Here is a 21,920-nt window from a genome sequence, read left to right as displayed (position 1 = left end):
AAACCAAAAGAGAAAATCCTTTCTACTCCCATCTTTCTTCTTTGGTTGAGCTGGAGGGCTAGGGTGGCAGGGAGGGGACAAGTCCCAGTGGTGGATGACTCTTGTGGAGTATTGTAAAGGGAGCAGGATCTGCCTCTTTCTTCACCCACTTCTTCAGATGTAATAGCAGCAGGTAAGGGCATGCTTCTTGCTTTGCTCTTGGCTCTGCCCTGCCTTGCAGGCAGCAGAGGAGAGAGCATTTCTCCTCAGAAGGCCTCTATAGGGAGCAGCTGAGCCACAGGGCTGCAAGGCCTCGACTAAATGGAGTCCCCTTCTGCCCAGGGCTGGGCACCTTGCTTCCTTTTCCTTCTTTCTCTGCCACTGCAGCATTTGAAGGCTGTACCGTCCTAGTGTGGGAGGGAAAGAAAGGAGGGAGCTCCACTACCTTTCCTGTTGTGTCCACACACACAGAGATCTGGACAGATAGTATATCCCTTGGACAGAGAGGGACACCTTTCTGTGTCAGGATGGTGTGCCTGCAGTGCAGGAGCAGAATAACTTGAGCAATTCCCGATTTGCAAAGCTACCAGTGGTGGATGGAGAAAGGGGTGTCATGCTGCTTTAGTGTTGAATAATGCTGGAAGGAGTCTGACTCATCAGTCCCTAAAGTTAAACATCCTGAATAGTGATATGAAGATGTGATAGAACTGGCAAAGAACCAAATAAAGGAAGCAGAAAGTGATACTGTTGATAACATATCTAAAGCTGCTGAGTTGACACAGCTGACATGCAGCTGACAGTCAGTCAAGTTATACTGTAAAAGCCTGCTCCCCATTTCTAAGGGCACGGGCTTCTGCCACCCTCCTTCCCAGAGTGTGTGTGGAGATTGCTCCCTTGGATGGGGACACCCCTCTCTTGACACTAAGCCAGAGAGATTTGTCCATGGTTACTTGTATGGGTGAGTAACTTTAAGGTCTACTTTGAAATTGGTTTTGCTAGCTCTAATGTAATGAACACTGCTTCAAAATAGTGCATCATAGAAATCGTTGCAGCTTCTAATCTATAGGAAATAATTCTTAACAAGATTTTTTGTCTAATTACCATAATGAATTATTTTCTTTTATATAAATGTATCTGATTTGCCATCCTCAATCCTGTGGTAATACATTGTACAAAGATTCTATTACACCTGTATAATCCTTTAGAAATAATCCATTGACAAAACTGAAGTCAAAGTTGGATCCAGCTGTGCCCAAACCCTTCAGTGGGCAGGATTCTAGAATGCAAGAGAGACCTTTCTGAACCTTGTGATTCAGTGGGACGCCTTCTTTCACAAACATTGTCTGAAGTTCCCATTCTGCCTGTGACACTCTCCCAGACAGATACCCTCACAATCCCATGTTCCCCAACTCCTCCCCAAGGCAGGAGCAGATGTGTGGGCCAGTTCCATGCCCACAGCTGGGCTTCCTCTGGATCCCATGAGAGATTAGGGATACCAGCTGGAGGACTCCCCCCTTCCAGCAGGGGCAGGGGAGTGCTGGCATGGTTGTACCTGAAAACTGACACTGCATAATGAAGCTGAAGGTGGGGTAGCTCTTGCCTGCTGGGGTCCTTTGAGGACTGGCACCAGGATCTGCTTTTTGGTGGCTGCCACCATGGTGTGGCAGGAGCCCAGAAAGGTCACAGAATGTGTTCAGGGCCAAAAGGGTCACATAACAGCCCAACTCATTTCTCCAGAGGCCCTGCAGGTGACCCTGGGGCTTGTGAGAGTGGCTGAGTCAGTGCTGAGACGCAGTCCCACTTTCAACCTCCCTAAGCAGCAGGATGTGTGTCCCATGGCACAGCTCTGGGCAGGGCAGCAGAGCTGGAGGTACTGGGTGCCCCCCTATAGAAGGGGTAGGTGACACACACATAGTAACCCCTTGGAAGCACAGCCAGAGCTGGCAACCTCTGTGGTCATGGCACACCATGGTATAGGGGACAATACACCCAGAGCATGCAGCCCCTCAGGCCCAGACTCTGCGTGCTGGGGTGGCACAGCCCAGAGAAAACAGACACCACAGGGGTGGCACAGCCAGGGAGTGCAGCTCCTCTCTCCCCACCCTACACCCAGGACAGCCCAGGTGGCTCAGCACTGCCAGGCTCTGCCCAGGGCTGTCCTCACCTCCCTGGATGCAGCATCACTGGGCACCAGCAGGGCCAGGGCGAGCAGCAGCAGCATCCCAGGGTGCCTATGGCAGTGGTGGCTGTGTGTGGTGCTGGGCTTTGCTCCTTTTATACCAGAGGGGTTTGAGCCTCATGCCAAGGGATGCCCAAGAGGTAGGAGAGCCTTGATCCCTCTGGACAGTAATGGAGTCTGAGGGGGACACTGAGGGAGGTGGCAGGGAGCACAGCCAGGACAGCAGGTCAGAAGAGTATTAAAGATACCACAAGAAGAGTAGGGGTGGTTAGAGGACACCACAAGAAATGCACTGGATCTCTGTGACACCACAGAAAGGGTGGGGGAGTTCTAGGGACACCCCAAGGAGGGTTATTATCTTTCTGGCCATGACAGGTTTTTGGTGCCAAATTGCATCCTTCATACTCAATAGTTATCAGCTGGGAAGCAGCCTGTCCTCCCCTCTGGGACCATTCTTCAGCAGATCACCATGCTGCTCCAGTGCTGACTGTCACTGACAAATGGCCTTCTTTTGCTCCCAGGGGAGAATCTCTGGGCAGAGGAATAATGTTATATGGCAAGAGAAAGCTCCCAGGCGTGGTCCCCCATCACCTGCTGGTGTCTTCCCATGTCAGAGCCCACAGCCAAGGGAGAGAGACAAAGACACACAGAAGCTCTCCCAGAGGGTCAGTGTGGCACCAGAAGGCTGGTGCATCTCACCTGAGCTGCTTGCCTCCATTTATCTTGGATCAAAGACATTCTGTGAATATCAGCCATCACCAACACCTCTGATGGCTGGTAAATTTGGGAGCACCCATACTGCACAATTCACTGGCCACAGCTGCCACCCACCTGGCAGCAATAAAAAGAGAAGGAGCAGGACAGAAACACAGTATGTGTAAGGCTTTGCTAATCAAACCTTGCTAAATTAGGGAACACAGCCAAAAGACCACTGACACTTGCTGAAGTTAGATTATGTTTTAAATAACCACAAACATCCCGTATGTGCCCAGTTTGTGGATGCTAGCAAAGAAGACAGGAAAAAGTCAACCAATGGCTAAGAGAGGAAGACCACGGCCTGCCCACCACCAGGAGCCAGGAGAAGACCCCCCAGCAACTGGCTGCGCAGACGCAGAAAGAACCTGAGAAGATGCTGAAAGGCACGAGCACGGAAGAGGATGAGAATAAAAGACGGACTGACACGGAGTGGGGTGTGTGCCGTTGGTGGAGCGGAGACTCCCCGCACCCTCAGCGCTGATTTGCTTGCTGCTGCTTGCTCAATAAATTTTCTGTTTTCATCTGTTGTAGTTGGTCAATTTGTTACAGATAAATTTATAAGAGAACCATCATCAGGGACCTGCAAGGAGCACATCCCCACCTACCTCAGCTGTCCGTGTGCTGCAGAGATGGTGCGAGCAACTCCCTTCCTCCTCGTGCTCTTCCTGGCCCCGGGGGCTCCCGGCCTCTCCGTGACAAAGGTACTGCCAGGGTGGGGTGGGCAGGGGGCTGTGGCTGCAGGCTGTGCTTGGCACAAGTGCTGAGTGCTCTCCTTTCCAGTGCACCCTGACCGGAGATTGGAAGAATGACCTGGGCTCCAACATGAGCATTTCTGAAGTAAAAGAAAATGGTGATTTCACTGGCACCTACAAAACATCTGTGTCAGCCCACCCGAATAAGATCATTCCTTCACCACTGCTGGGGTCCCAGCACCTCCCTGATCAGCTGAAGCAGCCCACCTTTGGCTTCACTGTCCACTGGAACTTCACAAGTACATAGTTGTTTCTTAGCATCCATGGTGTGTCCCCAGACCTCCCTTCTGTCCCTCCCTGCAGTGTCCCTGCTGATTCTCTGCCTTGCCCTGCACCATGCCCTCTGCTCTCCCTCTCCCCTCCCTCAGGCTCCCCCATCCCTGTCCCTGGAGCTCCTTGGCTGCTGTCAGCTCCCAGTGCCAGGGTGCAGGAGAGGCAGCAGGGGCTGAATCCTGCACTGTGTGCCCATCTCTGTGTGACACCCCCAGCCCTCTGAGCCCTCCTGCCTGCTTCCCCATCCCTGCTGTGCCCAGGGTCAGGTACAGCAGGGCTCTACTGTCCCCTGGGCTGGGGCAGTCACTGACCTGCTGCCTTGGCCATGCGCCCCTCCACCTCCTGTCATGTTTACCACAGAAACTGTCAGTGTTTTCACGGGCCAGTGCTTTGTGGATGGTGAAGGAAAGGAGGTTTTGAAGACCATGTGGCTGTGGAGGTCACACGACAACAAAATCAAAGATAACTGGAACGCCACCGTGTGAGCTCTCTGTCCTTGTCCTGCACAGGTCACCTGTGCACCACTGAGGGATTGGGGCTGTCACAAATGAGTGTTTCAGGTCACTTAGGAGTAACTCTCACATATGCTGGCAAAAGCAGATTCAATATCTGCTTGCAAAAGTGAAACTTAGCAAAGTTCCACAGCAAGGTTCACTTGATTGCTCTGTGCAGGGGGAAAACATAGGAGGGAAAAATGGGCTGGAATCGATTTAGAATGATTTCCATGAAGGCAGGAGATGGAAATGGAGAAGTGAGACCCTTCAAATGAATCCCAACGTCTAGAGAGTTATCCAGTGCTTTCTAAACTACTGATGGATCCTAGGTGGGGCTGATTCCACTCTTAGTCTCAGACCTGCTCAATGGTTTCTGCCTAAAGGATTTGGCTTAAACACTTAACCATTGACTAGTTGAACATTTGTCAAGTGGTTTGGGGGGGTTTCTCACCATTAGAGAAGAAAGTAAATTATAGATCCAAGCTGCAGCACTCACACTGCACGTGCCACGGGCTGCTCACCTCCCTTCATCCACGCACTGGGAGGGAGATGGTGGCACAGCCCCTGCAGGGGTCCAGGAGAGCTCGGGGGGCCTCACTTAAGAATGCTAAAGTCATGGCATGATTGACCTTAGTCATCAGTCAGTCTTCATTCTGCATGTACTGTGAGATGGTAATTACAGGAATTTTTCAATGTTCCAGTAATGATAACGTTGTTCCACTTGGGCTATGATTCAGGCAAGAAATATCCCAAGACTTTTGGACTATTGGTTTCCTTGATAAGGCAACAGAAGGAGTTGGTGTGCAAATTGCCTTTGACAAGCTGCAGGGAGCTTCACCACCTGAGACACATTTCCAAAGCCAATGGAATAAGAAGGAATCCTGAATGGTGGCAGGATGAGAATGCAGGCTGGTGCTCCCAACCTGTGGAGGTCTGTGCTTGGCAGAGCTGCTGCCAGTGTGCAAGTGAGGGAGGGCAGGGTGCTTGTGCACAGCTTCCCTGGGCATCCTGGCAAGGTGAAAATGTTTTGGAAAGATATAAGGCAGGACAGGCATTGAGCCACTCTCTTGACCCAGACTAACCACTCCTCTCTCTGTGTCCCCACAGGGTTGGCTACAACATATTTGAGCGCCTGGAAACACACATGGATGGAGGGTGGTAGCATTGGAGCTCCCAGAGAAGAGGCAGTGCCAGACTTGTAGCCCTCGCTCCTGCCTCAGCCCCTGCTTCTCCCAATAAAGCTTTGCTGCAAGCACACATTGTCTCTTCTCTTTCGCTGATCAGTGCCCCTGTTCCCCTTCCCCACCATGGCACTCTGTTGCCTCTCTTCTCACAGCCCCGTAAGGTCAGTGCGTCATCCCTGATGTCACCCTCCATGGTTTGGGCTCCTCTTTGTCAGCCCACCCACCACAATGTACTCCTTAGAACCTCACCTGGTGCAGGTCACCAGGACCCTGATCAGCCTGGAGCCATGGCCAGATGCCCATTTCTCACAGGGAATCTGCAAACAGCTCTGTGTGCCTGCTCTGCAAGGGGCACAGACTGAGATGGGAGCACCAGGGGCTCCCCCAGGGCAGGCAGAGACAGCTGTGAACCCCCAGCATGGCAAGAAGGCACCCCCAGTGCTGGGCACAGACATGCTGATCAGCAGCATTCCAGGGCTGCAAGTCATGGGCACAGCAGAGGGGCTGGAGGGGAATGCTGCCTCCATGGCACACGTGTCTAGAGCAGCAGCTGTCTCAAACCCTCCCTCTCTTCCCCAGGGGAAGGCCTGAGCAGGCAGCAAGGCAGGGCCTCTGGGGACACTCACCAATGTCATACTGCAGGCTGATCTGCAGCTTGGGCCACAGCATGATGAGAGCGAAGGAGGCGTAGAAATGGACATCGTAGGTGTTGTACATGCGGTACTCCTGGCCTGGCAGGAGGGGGCAGATGGTGAGGGAAGAGACTGCCATGGGCAGGGGAAAAGGGCCTCCCTCCACATAGCCCAGGACAGGGGCTCTTTCCCAGCACAGGCAGGGTCTGCATTCAAAGAGGGTTTCATCCTCTACATAGGGCACCAGGGATCTGGGGAACACTTCATGCCACATCCTTTAGGGCTGCAAGGGGTTTTCCTGGGAATAGCACTGCTCCCTACAACTGAAGTGTGAAAACCATCCCCACAGCAGCTTCAAAAACATAGGGCTAGTCATGGGAGGGGTTGAGTTGGGAGAATCCCTCACATCCTGGGGAGTTACCTTCCAAATAAGCAAACCTTCCGTACTCCCGCAGGACAGGGAGGAGGTGGGACAGTCCCGCCCCCGCCGGCCCCTGCAGGTCCTCGGCAGGGCAATCAGGGGGCACCTCCATCCAGATGGTTCCCCCATCCGTCATGAAGTAGAGCTCATTGAACAGGGCTGACTTGTACCAGGAAGGCAGCTGGCTGTGGGAGAGAGGGAAGCTCACCCTCAGAGGCCGAGGTGGTGATGCTCCTGTGGCAGCCAAACCCAGGAGGCCTCTGGGAAGATGCTCCCATCTGCCCTACCTGTTCTCCAGGATGGGATTCTGCCACACATAGATCTTTCTGTGACATGGCTCATAGTATGTTAGGCCATAATTAATTGTCAAGAACAGCTCCTCAGTCCTATGAACAACTTTTGGAGAACCACAGCAAAGAAGCAATGGGAAATTTAGATACAGCCTACATTTGAGAATAAGCCACAGCATCCCAGAGGGATTTTAACCAGCCAAGGAGGTTGGAGGAAAGAACTCTGCCCTGGCTTGTGTGCCCAGAACCAGCACGGCCACCCATTTCCCCTGCTCCCCGTCCACCCATCTGTGCTGGTTGCACATGGAAAAGGGGAGGGGTGGAGCTGCCTGAGGGAAAGCAATACGAGGATGGGGAACGGAGGGGCTGTCCCTTCTCTGGGAGCTTCCCTTGTGGGATGCAGGGACCAATCGGAGGGCTGGTTTGGGGGTTGACATCCCAGGTGGCCATGAAAAGTTATTTCGCCTTCATAAATCACATTGCTAAGGCTAATTTGTCCTCTTTGGCCTTCCGGCCTCAAGGCCGACAGCAGCCCCGGGGCCCGGCCCCGGCCCCGGCCCCGGGCGGCCCGTGAGGCCCCAGCTCGGCGGGGCTCGGCCGCGGCCTTGGCCTGGCTCGGCCCCGCACCCCGGCCCCACACCCCGGCCCCGGCTCTGCGGGCTCGGCTCTACTCTGCTTCGCTCGGCTCTGCTTCTCTCTCCAGGTGGCATGGCCGAGTGGGGGGATGAAGGAGCCACCAAAGGCTCTCCCTTCACCCCCCACCCCATTCTGCGAGAAGGGGCCTCCAGCTGCTCACCTGGCTTCTTCATGATCTGGATACTGTTTTAACTCTTTTTAATGCCTGTATAAGATTCTCGATCTTCTGAGTTCCCCTGAATGAGAGGAAATAAAGCATAGAGTCTACAGAAGTCACCGGAATGAAGATAAAGTTCCTGATGGGAAGAGATTGAAAAGATGCAACTGATGAGTAGCTGAAAACCTTTTTTGTGGGCTAAGGGGACAGTGACTACACTAAAATTCCTTTAAACTGTGAAATATCCTTGGGGAGGTTTGGTTGCTTGAGAAGAAGACTTTTTGCCTTCAGGAAATGGAGCTCTCTGTTTTGGGACTGGAATATGAACAGAGGCATTTGATGGAGAAGGAGATGAAGAGAATTTTGTTTTTCAGCAATCTGCCTTTAAAATAGTACCCCATGTGTGCATCATAACCCATAGCACAGATCTGGAAAGACTGTGAAAAATGGGAGGAAATTCATAGTTTTGTTGGTCCGGGCAGATGCAGACTGTGAAGACACTCACTAATCCTAAACCAAAAAAGAAACTTTTCTCTCTAAAGTGAACTGAAATGATTATTTAAGTAGATAACTGACTGAAGTGTTGTTTGTATGTAGTTGTTAAGGAATGTGGAATGAAGGGAGGAGGGAATAATCTAGAAATCTTATTCTGAATTCTTTTTTTGTATTATTAAAAAATATCTTCTTATATCCTTTTAAGTTTTCATCCTGCATTGTCTTCTCTCTTAAATCCTATCTCTAAAAGAAATTAAATATATTAAAACTGGCAAAACCCAAGTCACACCATGACACCATCCCACAGAGGATGGAGGCACTCACCAGTGGGTGAATCCAGCCTGCCATCCTGCAGGAGGTCCTGCCACACCTCTCTACCCAGTCCCGTGGGATTGAATGCCGTGACATGGGTGACTCCCGTGCCAGCCTGGGGAAGGGAAGAGCACCATCAGGGGCTGCTACTTTGGAGAAGATTCATGCTCTCCACTCCCCAGTACCATCACCAGGCTATCACACTCACTTCCCCAGCAACTTGCTGCCCAGCAACTCTAAGTCTAAACTTGTTCCCTCAGCTGCTCTCCTGACACCATTCCCAAAGAGGGTGCCCTCAGGGAAGACATGTCCCCACTCCTGGTGTCGGGCAAGCGCTGGAAACTGGTGCCAACCCCAACCTGTTGCACACCCATCCTTTACCTCCCCCACACCCAGCAGGGCTCTCCAGCAGGAGCCACAGCAGCAGGGTCAGCCCTTTACCTTCTCCCGGGCAAAGATGGCCAGGGTGAAGGGGTTCACAGTGGGGCAGTGGTGCAGCAGGACTCCAGCAACCCGCTCTCCATCCTTCTGGAAGGTGAAGGGCTCGTTCCAGTGCCCGCCGCTCCTGTCCTGCTTCGCTCCCGTGCCGTTCTGCAGGCTGAACATGATGGACACTTCCACGTCCTCATCCCTGCCGTTCTCAACCTCCCAGATGAACACTCCCACCGGCAGGCTGGAGTCCTGGCAGAGACATAGGACGCTGTCTACAGGGCTCCTGCTCCACAGGCAGCAGCATCAATTCCCCTGCTGCTGGGGACACTGCGCAGGATGCAGCGAGAGCATTGGGAATAATAACTTGGTCTTGGAGTCTGCTGCTAAGCAGCAGCAGGAGCAGAGCAATTTGGGAGGCAGGCAAGACAAAATTCAAAAGAGAAGCCCTGGGCTGGCAAACAGCACGCCGGGCAGCAGAGAGACGGGAAGCGGCGTTTAGGGCTCAGCCGGGTGTCTCATCACTCATCTGCTCGGCAGGTTGATACAGGCTCACGTGCTGCACTGGGGTAAGAGGAAGGTCAGCCGTGTCAGCAGCACAGCTGCCACCCTCGCCTGGGGCTGGCAGCCAGCACGGGCAGCGCTGAGCCATCCCTCGCTGCAATCCCCAGCTCCCGCACGGCTGCGGGGCTTCCCCCAGCTGGGACCACTGGGAAATGTTGGGAATCCCGGCTAACAAGCAGCTCTGCCCCAGGGATGCCGTCACCGCCTTACCTTATAGTCATGGGGGATGACAGGAGAGACCTGCCGGCAGGTGAGCACCACCTTCTGCCCCGGCAGCTCGTAGACCAGCCACGCACGGGGGTACAGGGCGTGGTAAAAGGCGTAGTGGCCGCAGTAGCCCCAGTTCCAGCTCTGCAGGCTGCTGGGTCTCTCCACAGACAAGACCTGCTGGTAAATCGTCTGCCCCTTGCACCGCAGGCACACCGTGAACTGTGGAGGAGAGGAGCACATGCAGGGGATGAGATGAGCCCTGGAGCAGATGTCCCAAGCACCCAGGCTGCTGCAGTGACACTCACTCCCCTCGCAGACCCTACCTGATTGGCGATGACAGTTTCATATTGGTAAAGGCCAGGGTTCAGCTGCCAGCGGCAGAAAATACCCCATTAACACTTTTTCTTTAAGAGCAGGATAGAAAATGTTTGCAACTTTACTTGCTGTCTTAAAAACTCCTATATAAATATGTAAGGAAGCTAAGACTTGTTCAGGATCCAAAGTCTGCGGCTCTTCAGTTGAAAGACGAGAATTGGCTGCAGACTCCTCATGTCTCGTGGGATGGTCAGAGCAGCTGCTGGTGCTGCAATACCTTAAAGAGAGAGGGGCAGTGGAGAAGCATTGGGATATTTATACCCCGTGGGCAGTTGTCACAGCAAAGCTTTCTGGTGGGCATGGACAGGCAAAGGCCTCAGCTGAGTGAAGGGAGGAGTGGCTTTATCTGTGGGAGGGTGACAAATCACATCACTGTCTGTGGGGAAATCAGAGGGCAGCTTCAGGTTTGGGGAGAAAACAGTAAATGTGGTGCAGTCCAGAATCTGGCCTGCCTTTCCCTATCCTCAGACTCTTGCTGCTGAAGGTGGCACTTCTCCCTGCTCTCTGTGAGCTCTGAGCTGACTGGAGGTGGGACTGGTGAATTCCTCTCCTCTGTTACTCTGACATTTCATGGATTTTTTTTCCAAGCATTTTGATCCATTGCCTGGCTGACACCACTCCTGTCCATAACCTCTTTCATGTGGCCTTGCTGTGTGCACAAATCAGAAATGCAATGTAAGAGCAGCCTGTGATCAAGTCCTGAAGAAAGTGTGCCCATAAGCTTTGGCCAGAGATGGGCACACCAGGCCTTCTCTGATTGCCACAGCACTCCCTGGGCTTATCTGCAGATAAGGCACACTGGGGAAAGATGTCTGCAGGGATGCTTGGTTTGAGCATAGAGAGAAGGGATTTTTTGCTTTTGCTTTGAGTCTGCTAAAGCTCTCTGGTGGGACTGCCCAGCCTTTCCTGGCAAGATCCTGCCTGGTGTCATCCCAGCCTCTGTTTCCCCTGACTCTGGTGTCACCAGACTGAGAATAAGTGTCTGGCACATCCCTGCACTGGGCTCATGAGCCTCATGGCTCATCTTTCTCTTGCAAGTTGTTGCCGTGGTTACTCCACAACTTCTGCAATGATATTTCCTGTCTTTATTGTCAATAACAAAAGTGTTGCAAATGCCATATTTATTTTCTGCTGTGCGCAGGGGATTTTCCTCTCAGTGTAGACCTCACTTTGCTGCTGCTCTGTTGCTTTTTCCTTGGCTGGCAGGTTGTTTCCATGCTCAGGACCTGGAATTTTTTTTTATTTGTTTGGTTGGTTTTTGTTTTTTGGTTGTTTTTGTTTTTGTTTTTGTTCTTGTTTTTGTGTGGGGTTTATTTTTTTTGTGGGGTTGTTGGTTTTTTTTGTTGTTGGTTGGTGGTTGTTGCTGGTGTTCTTGCTCACAGAGTTTAATTTTGTTCTCTTTCTATTTTGCCAGTAACTTGCTCAGTGTTACACTTCAGTCTATTCTGTTAAATATTTTTAATTCTTACCTTAGTTTTTTGATTTTTTTTTTCCTTATAGTCAAAGGGAGGTTTTTACTTTTTCCTGACGGCCTCCTGAAATAGGTGTGTAACCAGCCAGCACAACTGACCTTCCAGAACTTTTCCCTTCTTTAACTTTCCCTTGAGAGAAAAGTTTCAGGTGTCTACAACCAGACACAGAAAACCAGCTGGGGTCATGGCCACCTCAGTCTGACCTCTTCATCCCCAGGCTGCCTCGTGTCTCTCCAAATTGCCCACTCTAGGTCACAGCCCTTTGCATCATCACTCGATTACAAAACTGAAAGGATTAAAGCACTTTGGAACTCACTCAGACTAAGCTGTTTTTGTTTTTTCCTTGACCTGAAGCTGAATTATTCCTGTACTTTTGTTCCCCAAAATCCCCAATAGTTACATAAACAAACCTAACCAGTATCCACAACAGGACTTTACAGCTGCAAGATAAATTCTGATGTTGTCAGACTGTCTTGGCCAACATTTTTGCCTTTGACAGAAAAACACCTCCAGCTTCACTGATCCTGGACAGTCCTTTGTCCACCTTTGGCCAGCGTCCCATCTTTTGAAGGCATTGTGATGCTTCCTCTAGTTGGTGCAGAGGCTGAGAAAACAGTACAGTAAAGGAGAAATTGTGGTCCTCAAATAGTCCTTTACCCTAGGGAACAAGCATGGGTAACAAAAACCAGATGAGGATGGTCTGGTTGGCCAGGTCTCCAAAGCAAAATTTCTAGAGTTGGAAGGACTTTAACCAGGGACTGTGGGAGAGAAGCTGTTTTAGAGATGCACTAGCTGGATGAGCTGTCAGCCTCCCCAGGAGGAAGGTGGAATGTATTTCAACACTCTACTGAAAAGAACTTTTAAAAATCTTTTTGGGGAAAGACGCTTCTTCACTTCCTCCTGTAATTTTCCTGAGGTGCTGTTTACAGAGAATTGACCCAGCAAACAGTGTTGCTCTTTTCCTCGTGGAAAATTTATTCCTGCTCTAGACTGAACCTGAGGAGTCCACACGAGCACCAAGCCCAAAGTGCCCCATCTGTGTGCACTCAGGCAGCCTGCAGGCTCCCCAGCCATCCCAAACTGCAGCTGGTACCTTGTCCAGGGCACAGGTGACCTCTCTCCTGCAGTCATTGGGCTGGGTAGAGTGGGGACCTGTCCTGCAGGGGAAAAAAGGGTGTGGGTGAATGTGTGTGTGAGGATATTGGACTGGTGCACTCAGGCACATGGATGCTGTAGCTGTCCTGGGGTGACACTGCACATACTGACTGGCTCTGCCCCAGGGGGGCCTGTGGCAGATACAATCCCCAGAGGAGACCCAGCTCCCTGGATGTGACAATCTGAGCCCAAGAAGCAGGTCCTGGTCTGGTACCATGGCCCCCTCCCTGCTGGTGCCGGGGGCAGGCAGTGGAGCACATATAAGGGGATAAATCACTTCAGTTCTTAATAAATGTATCCATCTATCTCCTCTCATTCTTTCTCAGGCACAGGACCAAACTGGAAAAGGGAACTCTTGTAATTCCCCTTTATCTAGGGTGGCAAGGAGGGGACAAGTCCCAGTGGTGGCTCTTGTGGAGTATTGCTAAAGGGAACAGGATGTGCCTCCTCACCCACCCCCTGCATGCAATGGCAGGAAGGACTTGACCTTTACCTTCTTCTCTGCTACCTGCCAGGTACAGTAAATCCAGGAGCCAGGAAATGCCTCTGTGGGGAGCAGCTGTGACAGTGGCTGGCCCTTAACCAAATTCTGTGCCCTTCTGCCCAGGGCTGGGCACCTTGCTTCCTTTTCCTCCTTTTTATGCCAGCGCAGCATTTGAAAGTTGTACCAGCCTGGTTAGGGAGGGGGGAAGTGGGGATTAGGGAGGTCGACTGCCCTTCCTGTTGTGTTCTCAGACAGATAGTGCTGGAAAATGTGAGTTACTTGGTCAGTGCCAAGTCACAGCCCCTGCTCCAGCCTCCCTAAGCAGTGGGACACGGGTTCTGCATGCGTGGGGCCAGCATGCCCCTTTTTTGGCACCAGGGAGCAGTGGCATGAGCAGCAGCTAGGACAGCAGCTCTCCCTCTCCAGACAGAGCAGGACAGAGCTGGGAGTGCTGGATACTCCATCGTACCTGGGGCAGGTGGTCAACAGAACCCACAGAGACAGCATAGCCAGAGCTGGAAATTTCCATGGTAATGGATGCTGCACCATGGGATGGCATTGGAATGGGTTGGGATGGTGTGAGATGCCATTGGATGGCATTGCAGGGCACAACAAGAGCATACAGCCTGTTAGACAACATGGCACAGCACAGCCAGGGTGAGCAGCCCCTCCACCCTGCACCTGGGACAGCCCAGCTGGCTCAGCACGGCCAGACTCTGCCCCAGGGCTGCCCTTCCCTCCCTGGATGCAGCCTCACATGGCAAATGCAGGACCAGGGAGAGCAGCAGCAGCATCCCAGGGTACCCATGGCTGTGCTTGGTGCCTGGGTCTACTGGGTCTGGTGCTCCATGCCCCCTCGGCCCCTTTTTAATAGCAGAGGAGTCTGAGCCTCCTACCAAGGAACACCCATGGGATAGGGCTGCCCCATCCTCTCTGGGGATGTACAGGGCACCTGTGCAGGGCAGGGACAAGGAGTTCACCCGATCTTGGATAGAGCTGGACAGGAAAAGATCATGAAGAGCATCACAGGGATGGCAGTGGAACTCTGTGAACACCATAGGCAGGGCAGGATGTCTCTGAAGACATTGCAGCAAAGGCAGGAGGGCTCTGAGGACACCACAAGAAGGGCTGTAAGCTCTTTCCACTTTATTGCTTAGTGTTCCCTAAGTCCTTAGCAGCCTTTAGGGCTGGGATGGGAAGCAGCCTATCCTACTTGTCGTGAGTATTCCTCCCTCACTTGTCTGTCCTGGGAGCTGGTGCAGGGGATCACTGTGGTGGCCCAGGGCTGTCAGTGCGTGACAAATGGCCTTTTCTTCACTCCCCTGGGGAGTGTTCCTGCAACAACATGGGTAGAGAAATAACAATATACAGGAAGGACAAGTTGTTCTGGATGCAGCACTCCCAGAGCAGCTTGTGCCATCCCCACATGGCAAAGCCAAGGACGATGGAAAGGGATGGAGATGCAGCCCCTTAGGGTCACCGTGGCAAGGTTGGTGGGACAGGGATGCCAACACATCAGTGAGGAACACCTGGGGTTCCCACCTCCATTTTTCTACTGTTGGCAGCTTCCAACAACAGGAGTGATGTCCTGAACCAGCTGGAAAGGAAGGGGAGCAGGCACTGAAGCCAGCACAGCTTCTGGCTGGACTGGTACTGCTTTGACACATCAGCACTGTTCCTTAACCTCAGGCAATGTGCCTTCCAAAGGTTCAGTCTCTATAAAGGGATATTTCTGATTTCTGATTTCCTCCACTTTGGGGTGAATCACCTCAATAAATCTTGTATCTGATAGGCTCAGCTTCCATCAGCTTCTTCATGGATGTAGTTGAGGGCTGAGAGGACAGTCCCTGGATGACTCAACCACAGTTTGACCAGCAAGTTAAATTGTTCATTAACTGTTTCTTACAGTCTTCTTACTTATTATTCACCAACCCTTATTTTTCACAACATTCTGAACATATGTAGGTTTTAAACCACAGCCGTGATGATTTTTAGCTTCTTCAGTGCTTCCTGCTTTGGATTTGTACCCTGCCTGCTGATTGCCCCCACTTCCTGCTGTGCCAGGGCTCAGGCATGGCATTGCAGAATTTAGTCGTGGTGATGATTGCCAGCTCCAAGCCACTTTGCTCTCTGATCTTTGGAGGGTGCAAACCCCATGGAGACACCTTGGCACTCAACTGAGTCCTGTCAAGAAATCCACCTGCTTGAGCACTGAACCTGAGAGGTAAGCCACAAGGATTGCTAAGTACAGGAACAATAAATATTATGTGAACAAATAAACGATACTGTTTGTGTGATGCTAAAATAAACCTACAGCTGTGAATGAGCTGTGGGCTGCACGGACGCTTTGTTGTGTTGTCCATCCTCAGGGCTCTGGCATGAGCTCCCTGAACCATGATGATGGAGAGGGGGTGATGGAGAAGGGATGGTTTGCCCCTCCTGCCCCCCACAACCTTCCCAGACTGACCTGACTTGTTATCCCAAACATTGGCAACGCTCTGGGCAGCACCTGCTTGCCGAAAACCATTCAGAACAAACGGCAGCTTTGTGGGGAAACACACCTTGCCATGCAGTTGATTTCTGAGACTGCAAACACTGGGGCCGGAATGTCTGGCGGGCAGCCAGCTCTCTCGACAAGGATCCCTTCCAGACAGGGTGCAAGAGGGCTATAGGGCTCCTGCAGGGAGGGGAGGGGGGTTGTGGAGATGCCAGCAGCAGAAATACGGTGCTTTCCAGCTTGGATAGTGATGGATTTTACTGTCAGAGAAAAAACAGGGCTCAAATGTGAAATATAAGAGAAAGCAAAAACTGACAAAAGTTTTGTTTGTTTGGCTGGGGTTTTTTTGAGACACTGCAAAGAGCTGCCCTGTCTCCAGTTTACAAAAAGTAGTATTTTCTTGTGAATAGGCTCCATCAGCTTTTCCTATGATGACCGGGGGAACTAAAATATACATTTTAGAAGACTGTCTTGAAAACCATTTAGAAATGGGTGAGAAACTCTGGGCTGAATCCATTCACTTCAGCCTCCCTGGCCAACAACAAGTACTACGTAAGGGGAATTATGAAAATATGTTCTTAGAGTTGTCTAAGAAACCCTGTGTAAATACCACATTTGTCACTATTAAAATCCAATGTCCCAGATATTGAATTGAATGTTGACTTTTCATTAACTAAATAGATTCCTTCCAACACAAACCAGCTTGTAAAAACAACAATTTAACGAGGACGTCAGACCTTTGTAGACCCATCAGTACTGGGCGGGGGAGGGGAGCGGGGGAGGGAAAAGCCGAGTCCCAAAAGAATCTGGGTGGTGAGTGGGTGGGTTTGGATGAGCATGGCTGGTGAAGAAGGGCAGGGTGAGCCGCGTGCTGCAACCAGTCCTGAAGTGACCAGGATTAAGGATCCCAGACCTGGGCACAGAACTGGCGTGGTAAATGAGTGACGGCTCCAGAGAGGGGTTTTCCCTGTCGTTTACCATTTCCCGGCAGCCACTGATCATCAGGAGGCAGGGCCTCGCTGCAAGGTGCCAAGGCAGCAAGAATGGGTACTTTCAGCGCTGACTTCTGGGAATGTTTGCTGCAATTACCCCCTCCTATGGCTCGGAAACACAGATTTGGAAACACTCGCATTGCGCAATGCCCTGCCCAGAGCTGCCACCCACAGCCTGGGTACCACCCACCCACCTAGCGGCAATAAAAGGGATGGAGAGCAAGAGCATCAGCAGGGACCTGCGAGGAGCACATCCCCAGGTACATCAGCTACATCCAGGTACATCAGCTGTCCGTGTGCTGCAGAGATGGTGCGAGCAACTCCCTTCCTCCTCGTGCTCTTCCTGGCCCTGGGGGCTCACGGCTTCTCCGTGAAAAAGGTACTGCCAGGGTGGGATGCACAGGGTGGGGTGGGCAGGGGGCTGTGGCTGCGGGCACCAGCGCTGAGTTCTCTCCTCTCCAGTGCTCCCTGACCGGGCGCTGGGTCAATGACCTGGGCTCCAACATGACCATCGCTGCAGTGAATGGAAATGGTAACTTCGCTGGCACGTACCACACAGCTGTGACAGCCACCAACAACGAGATCAAGGTGTCACCACTGCAGGGATCCATGCAGAAGGGCTCTAACCAGAAGGGTCAGCCTACCTTCGGCTTCACTGTAAACTGGAGCTTTTCAGGTACCTCTTCCCCAGCCTCCTCCTAGTATCCTGGACCTCTTCTGTCCCTCCCTGTTCTGCTCTTGAAGCTTTTATGCCCTCCCTGCAGTGTCCCTGCTGATTCTCTGCCTTGCCCTGCACCATGCCCTCTGCTCTCCCTCTCCCCTCCCTCAGGCTCCCCCATCCCTGTCCCTGGAGCTCCTTGGCTGCTGTCAGCTCCCAGTGCCAGGGTGCAGGAGAGGCAGCAGGGGCTGAATCCTGCACTGTGTGCCCATCTCTGTGTGACACCCCCAGCCCTCTGAGCCCTCCTGCCTGCTTCCCCATCCCTGCTGTGCCCAGGGTCAGGGACAGCAGGGCTCTACTGTCCCCTGGGCTGGGGCAGTCACTGACCTGCTGCCTTGGCCATGCTCCCTTCCACCTCCTGTCCTGTCCCCACAGACTCCATCACTGTTTTCACGGGCCAGTGCTTTGTGGATAGTGAAGGAAAGGAGGTTTTGAGGACCATGTGGCTGCTGAGATCACGTGTGGAGAACATCAATAATGATTGGAAAGCCACCAGGTGAGCCCCATGTCCCTGCTCTGCACAAGTCCCCTGTGCACCCCCAAAGGATTGGGGCTGTCACAAGGGAAAGGTTGATGTTGTTTACAGAGCCACTCTCATACATGCTGGCAGAAGCAGGTTTTATATCTGTTTTAAAAGCACAACTTAACAAAGCTCGATGGCAAGGTTCACTTGGTTGCTTTGTGCAGGGGTAAAACATAGATAGGAGAAATTCCATCCCCCCGGGTGGTGCCAAGGTGCAGGTGTGGTGGGGGAATGCAGGGCTGGGTGTGTGTTGGGGCACTGACACGTCCCTCCCTTACGTCTCCTCCTCTGTGTCCCCGCAGGGTTGGCACCAACATCTTCACCCGCCTGCCATTCCAGGAGTGAGAGCCTGGGGCATTCCCAGGTCAGCTGCAGTGCCAGGGATGTGGCCCCTGCCCCTGCAGCACCACCTGCTTCTCTTTCCCAGTAAAGCTTTTCTGCAAATACTCACAGTCTCCTGTCATGTTGTTGCAAAATGTGGAATAAGTAAAATATTTCTTGAAAAGGTTTGTTCTTTGATGTTTGATCTTTTTATGCTTTCAAGCCTCATCAACAAGAAGGAAGATCTAGTATGTGAAACATAGAGCAGCAAACAAGCTCTAAGCTATGTCCAGGTGCTGGAAAGAGATATTACTCAGTAGAATTGCCTTCTTAAGGTTTATATCCAAATGGGCTTTGATTATCTCAGACCTGGGTGGAAGTTACAAAACTTGGGATATGGTAATGGACACGAAGAGTGCAGAATTTACGGGACATTTGGCAAAACACCAAGTTAATAAAACACTAATAAAGACAACTGGATCATCAGAAACTGTGCTGAATCAGCTCTGATGGGGTAGAACTTAAATTCTGGCAGGGGCAGATCATTACTTATGGACCACTGAGTCAAGAAACTCAGCTCAAGAGAAGAGAAAGGCAAAAGGCTAAGCCTCCAGATTAATTAGCATCAGACACAAGAGAATTCTTAAGCAATAGGAGAGAGGAGAGTAATTAATAAGAGAACTAAATAACTTGTAGCAAATGAATATTAATGCCTTTGTTTGTTAAAATGTGTAAATAGCAAAATGTTTTGATAGTTGGTGTGCTAGATCTTTGGAATAACACTGAGGACCCAGGCTTGTGGAACTAAAATAAATAACCAATGTCTCTCTTGAGTGTGTAATTACTGCCTTGTTATGCACCAGGTAACAAATCCAATTTTTCTGGACAGCTCTGCCATAGCTGAGGACACACATTCCCAATACCCCCCATGGTGTCCTACAGTCCTTTCTGTCACTATACCAGAGGCCAGATGTGTCCCCCGCTGTGCCCCTCCATGGCACAGAGTCCTCCTTTGCAGCCCGCCAACCCTCCATGGTCCTTGGGACCCCAGAGGGCAGCAGGAGCCCCTTCAGCCTGCAGCAGTGGCTCGCTGCCCACCTCCCACTGGGTGTCCTTTGGCAGGACAGGCTGGTTTTGGCAGCCACTGCTCAGCCACAGCCCCCTCTGCTATAAAAGGGGCTGGGCAGGAGCGGGCAGCAGCACAGGCAGAGCCCAGCACCACACATGGCCACCACTGCCATGGGCACCCCTGGGATGCTGCTGCTGCTCACCCTGGCCCTGCTCACTCCCCATGATGCTGCATCCAGGGAGGTAAGGGCAGCCCTGGGGCAGAGTCTGGCTGTGCTGAGCCAGCTGTGCTGTCCTGGGTGCAGGGTGAGGGGTGAGGGGCTGCACTCCCTGGCTGTGCCATCCCTGTGGTGCACTGGGAATTGCACCTGCTGTGCTTTCTGCTGCCCTGCCATGCCCTGCCCTGCAGTGCCACTGCTGTGTCACAGTCTGCTGTGCCATGCTGTGCCACCTCTGGGGAGTAGTCTGCAGGGCTGGCAGGGTTGCCTGTTTTTACCACGCCGTGCTGTGCTGTCCTGTGACACCCCAGCACACAGTGTTTGTCTGCTCCAGTTGTGTCCTGCTGTGCTGTGCCACGCCGTGGTGCAGTGCCCATGACCAAGGAGGCTGCAGCTCTGGCTGTGCTGTCCCTGGGGCTGATGTTGGTCACCTACCAATGCAATACAGCAGTACACATCACTCCCAGCTCTGCCCTGCCCTCCCAGGGAGGGAGGGGTGCTGTCCCAGCTGGTGGCCAGCTGCCACACAGAGGAGCCATGCCATGGGACACACATCCCACTGCTTAGGGAGGCTGGGGTGGGGAGGAGGGGGAACTGTGGTTCAGCACTGCCCAAACCACACATGATCCCTGGTCTCCAGTGTGACCTGCAGGGCCTGTGGAGAAATGAGCTGGGCTCCAATATGACCATCTTGGCCATGAACACAGCTGGGACCTTCTCAGGCTCCTACCACACTGCAGTGGCAGCCACCAGCAAGCAGATCCTGGTGTCACCCCTGCAAGGGGTCCAGCAGCATCCCAGTGCCAAGAGACACCCCACATTCAGCTTCACCGTGCTGTGGCAGTTCTCAGGTACAGCAGTGACAGTGATCTCATGCTGGGAGTGGGGACCCTCCTGTCTGATGCCCCAAATCCTCTGTGGCACCTGGAGGAACCCTGGCTGTGGGCACAGATTGGCCACACATGCACACATTCCTGCCATGGGAAGTGGTGGTAGGAGAGCTGTTTGCCTCGGTGGGTTTCAGGGTTGTCTGGAAGAGTTGATGGGGTTGTCCATCTGTCCAAGGGGCATGGCAGGGCTGATGCCCAACTCTCTGCTCAGGGGATGTGGAAGGAGTCCACCTGGCCAGTCTGGCAGGGAAGCCCATCTCCCTGTCCATGGCATGTAGCAGGTAGTGTTTGTCCTTCTGCCTGCCAGGATCAGCCCATGCTTCTCTGTCTTGAGGTGCAGGCTCTCATCCCACTCTGCCTCTCTTGAACCTTGCCAGACTCCACCACTGCCTTTGTGGGCCAGTGCTTTGTGGATCACCGTGGGAAGGAGACACTGGAGACCACGTGGCTCCTGCGGGAAGAGGTCCTGTCACACAAGGACACCTGGAAAGCCACAAGGTGAGCTCTGCCCCTGCCATCTCACACGGCAGCCCTCCCTCCCACCTCTGCCCCAGCCATCTCACACGACAGCCCTCCCTCCCACCTGCTGACACATCCTCCCTGCAGGGTCGGCACTTCCACCTTCACCCGGATCAAGTGATGGGAACAGGGACCAGTGCTGCCTGCACCTGCTGTTCTTCTGCATCCCCAAGTCTCCCCACTATCCCAGTCCCAAGCTGGGCCCCTGGCAAGGAAACACACCCTCACTTTGCCCTGCTTCTTCCCAGTGACTCCCAGCAACCTGCTGGTGGGGCTCTCAGTTCCCAAACTTGCTGCCCTCAGACATGGAGCTAAATAAACCTTTCTCCACACATCAGAGAGCTGTGTCCCTTGCATTCCTGGTATATTCTCTGGCCATGGGGAGAGCAAAGTGCTGGCAGGGGGACAAGGGAGTTTTGGAGGGACTGGGAAGGATGGAGTTGGGGGACAGTAGCTAGGTAATTCTGCTTCCTGATCACGACTTCAGGCTCCAGCAGGTGCCTTCTTGCCTGTGCACCCATTTGGGACATTCACAGGGGCTGTGTGCTGGCTGGCTCCAGGCAGCACCCCCAGTGTGGGGCAGCAGGATACCCCACAGATGAGGGTAGAGGTGAAAGCTGCATACAGGCAAGCCAGCACTCTCACCTGGCCTCATCTGGTGTCTCTGCAACCCTCTCTGCCCCATTTTCCCATCAAACTCCATTTCCTATCAAACTCCAAGCTGCTGCTCTGGTTAGGAGTCTCAGAACTGCATGCACATATGGGGGAGAGCTGGGTGTCAGCCCTCACACAGGGGAATCTGGGCTGGTCCAAAATCCAGGCTGGATGCTGGCAGGGATCAGGAGAGAGAACTGGGACTCCAGGGGAAGCTATTGGGCAGACTGGGTGGCTAAAGCCAGTTTCTGAAGGTGTTGTACCTGCTGCA

At 52.7% G+C, this 21,920-nt stretch overlaps 3 protein-coding genes across 3 annotated transcripts; all 3 read left to right on the top strand.

Moving 5' to 3' along the window:
* Window positions 1-67: 67 nt before the first annotated feature.
* Window positions 68-5,688, top strand: LOC130264816 (avidin-like). Its single transcript, XM_056513342.1, has 5 exons — window positions 68-3,348; window positions 3,464-3,615; window positions 3,695-3,905; window positions 4,300-4,420; window positions 5,541-5,688. The coding sequence occupies exons 1-5, from the start codon at window positions 3,288-3,290 to the stop codon at window positions 5,593-5,595; spliced, it is 600 nt and encodes a 199-aa protein (XP_056369317.1). The 5' UTR covers window positions 68-3,287; the 3' UTR covers window positions 5,596-5,688.
* A 10,939-nt stretch (window positions 5,689-16,627) lies between these two features.
* Window positions 16,628-18,425, top strand: LOC130265211 (avidin-like). The gene is made up of 4 exons (XM_056514111.1): window positions 16,628-17,117; window positions 17,201-17,414; window positions 17,832-17,952; window positions 18,282-18,425. Exons 1-4 carry the CDS (start codon window positions 17,046-17,048, stop codon window positions 18,322-18,324), a joined length of 450 nt encoding a protein of 149 aa, XP_056370086.1. The 5' UTR covers window positions 16,628-17,045; the 3' UTR covers window positions 18,325-18,425.
* A 1,092-nt stretch (window positions 18,426-19,517) lies between these two features.
* Window positions 19,518-21,315, top strand: LOC130265142 (avidin-like). The gene is made up of 4 exons (XM_056513983.1): window positions 19,518-19,611; window positions 20,227-20,437; window positions 20,854-20,974; window positions 21,083-21,315. The coding sequence occupies exons 1-4, from the start codon at window positions 19,525-19,527 to the stop codon at window positions 21,114-21,116; spliced, it is 453 nt and encodes a 150-aa protein (XP_056369958.1). The 5' UTR covers window positions 19,518-19,524; the 3' UTR covers window positions 21,117-21,315.
* The last annotated feature ends 605 nt before the right edge of the window (window positions 21,316-21,920 follow it).

Source organism: Oenanthe melanoleuca, chromosome Z, assembly GCF_029582105.1.
Source record: "Oenanthe melanoleuca isolate GR-GAL-2019-014 chromosome Z, OMel1.0, whole genome shotgun sequence".
Taxonomy (NCBI): Eukaryota; Metazoa; Chordata; class Aves; order Passeriformes; family Muscicapidae; genus Oenanthe; species Oenanthe melanoleuca.
This window is presented reverse-complemented; position numbering and strand designations above follow the sequence as displayed.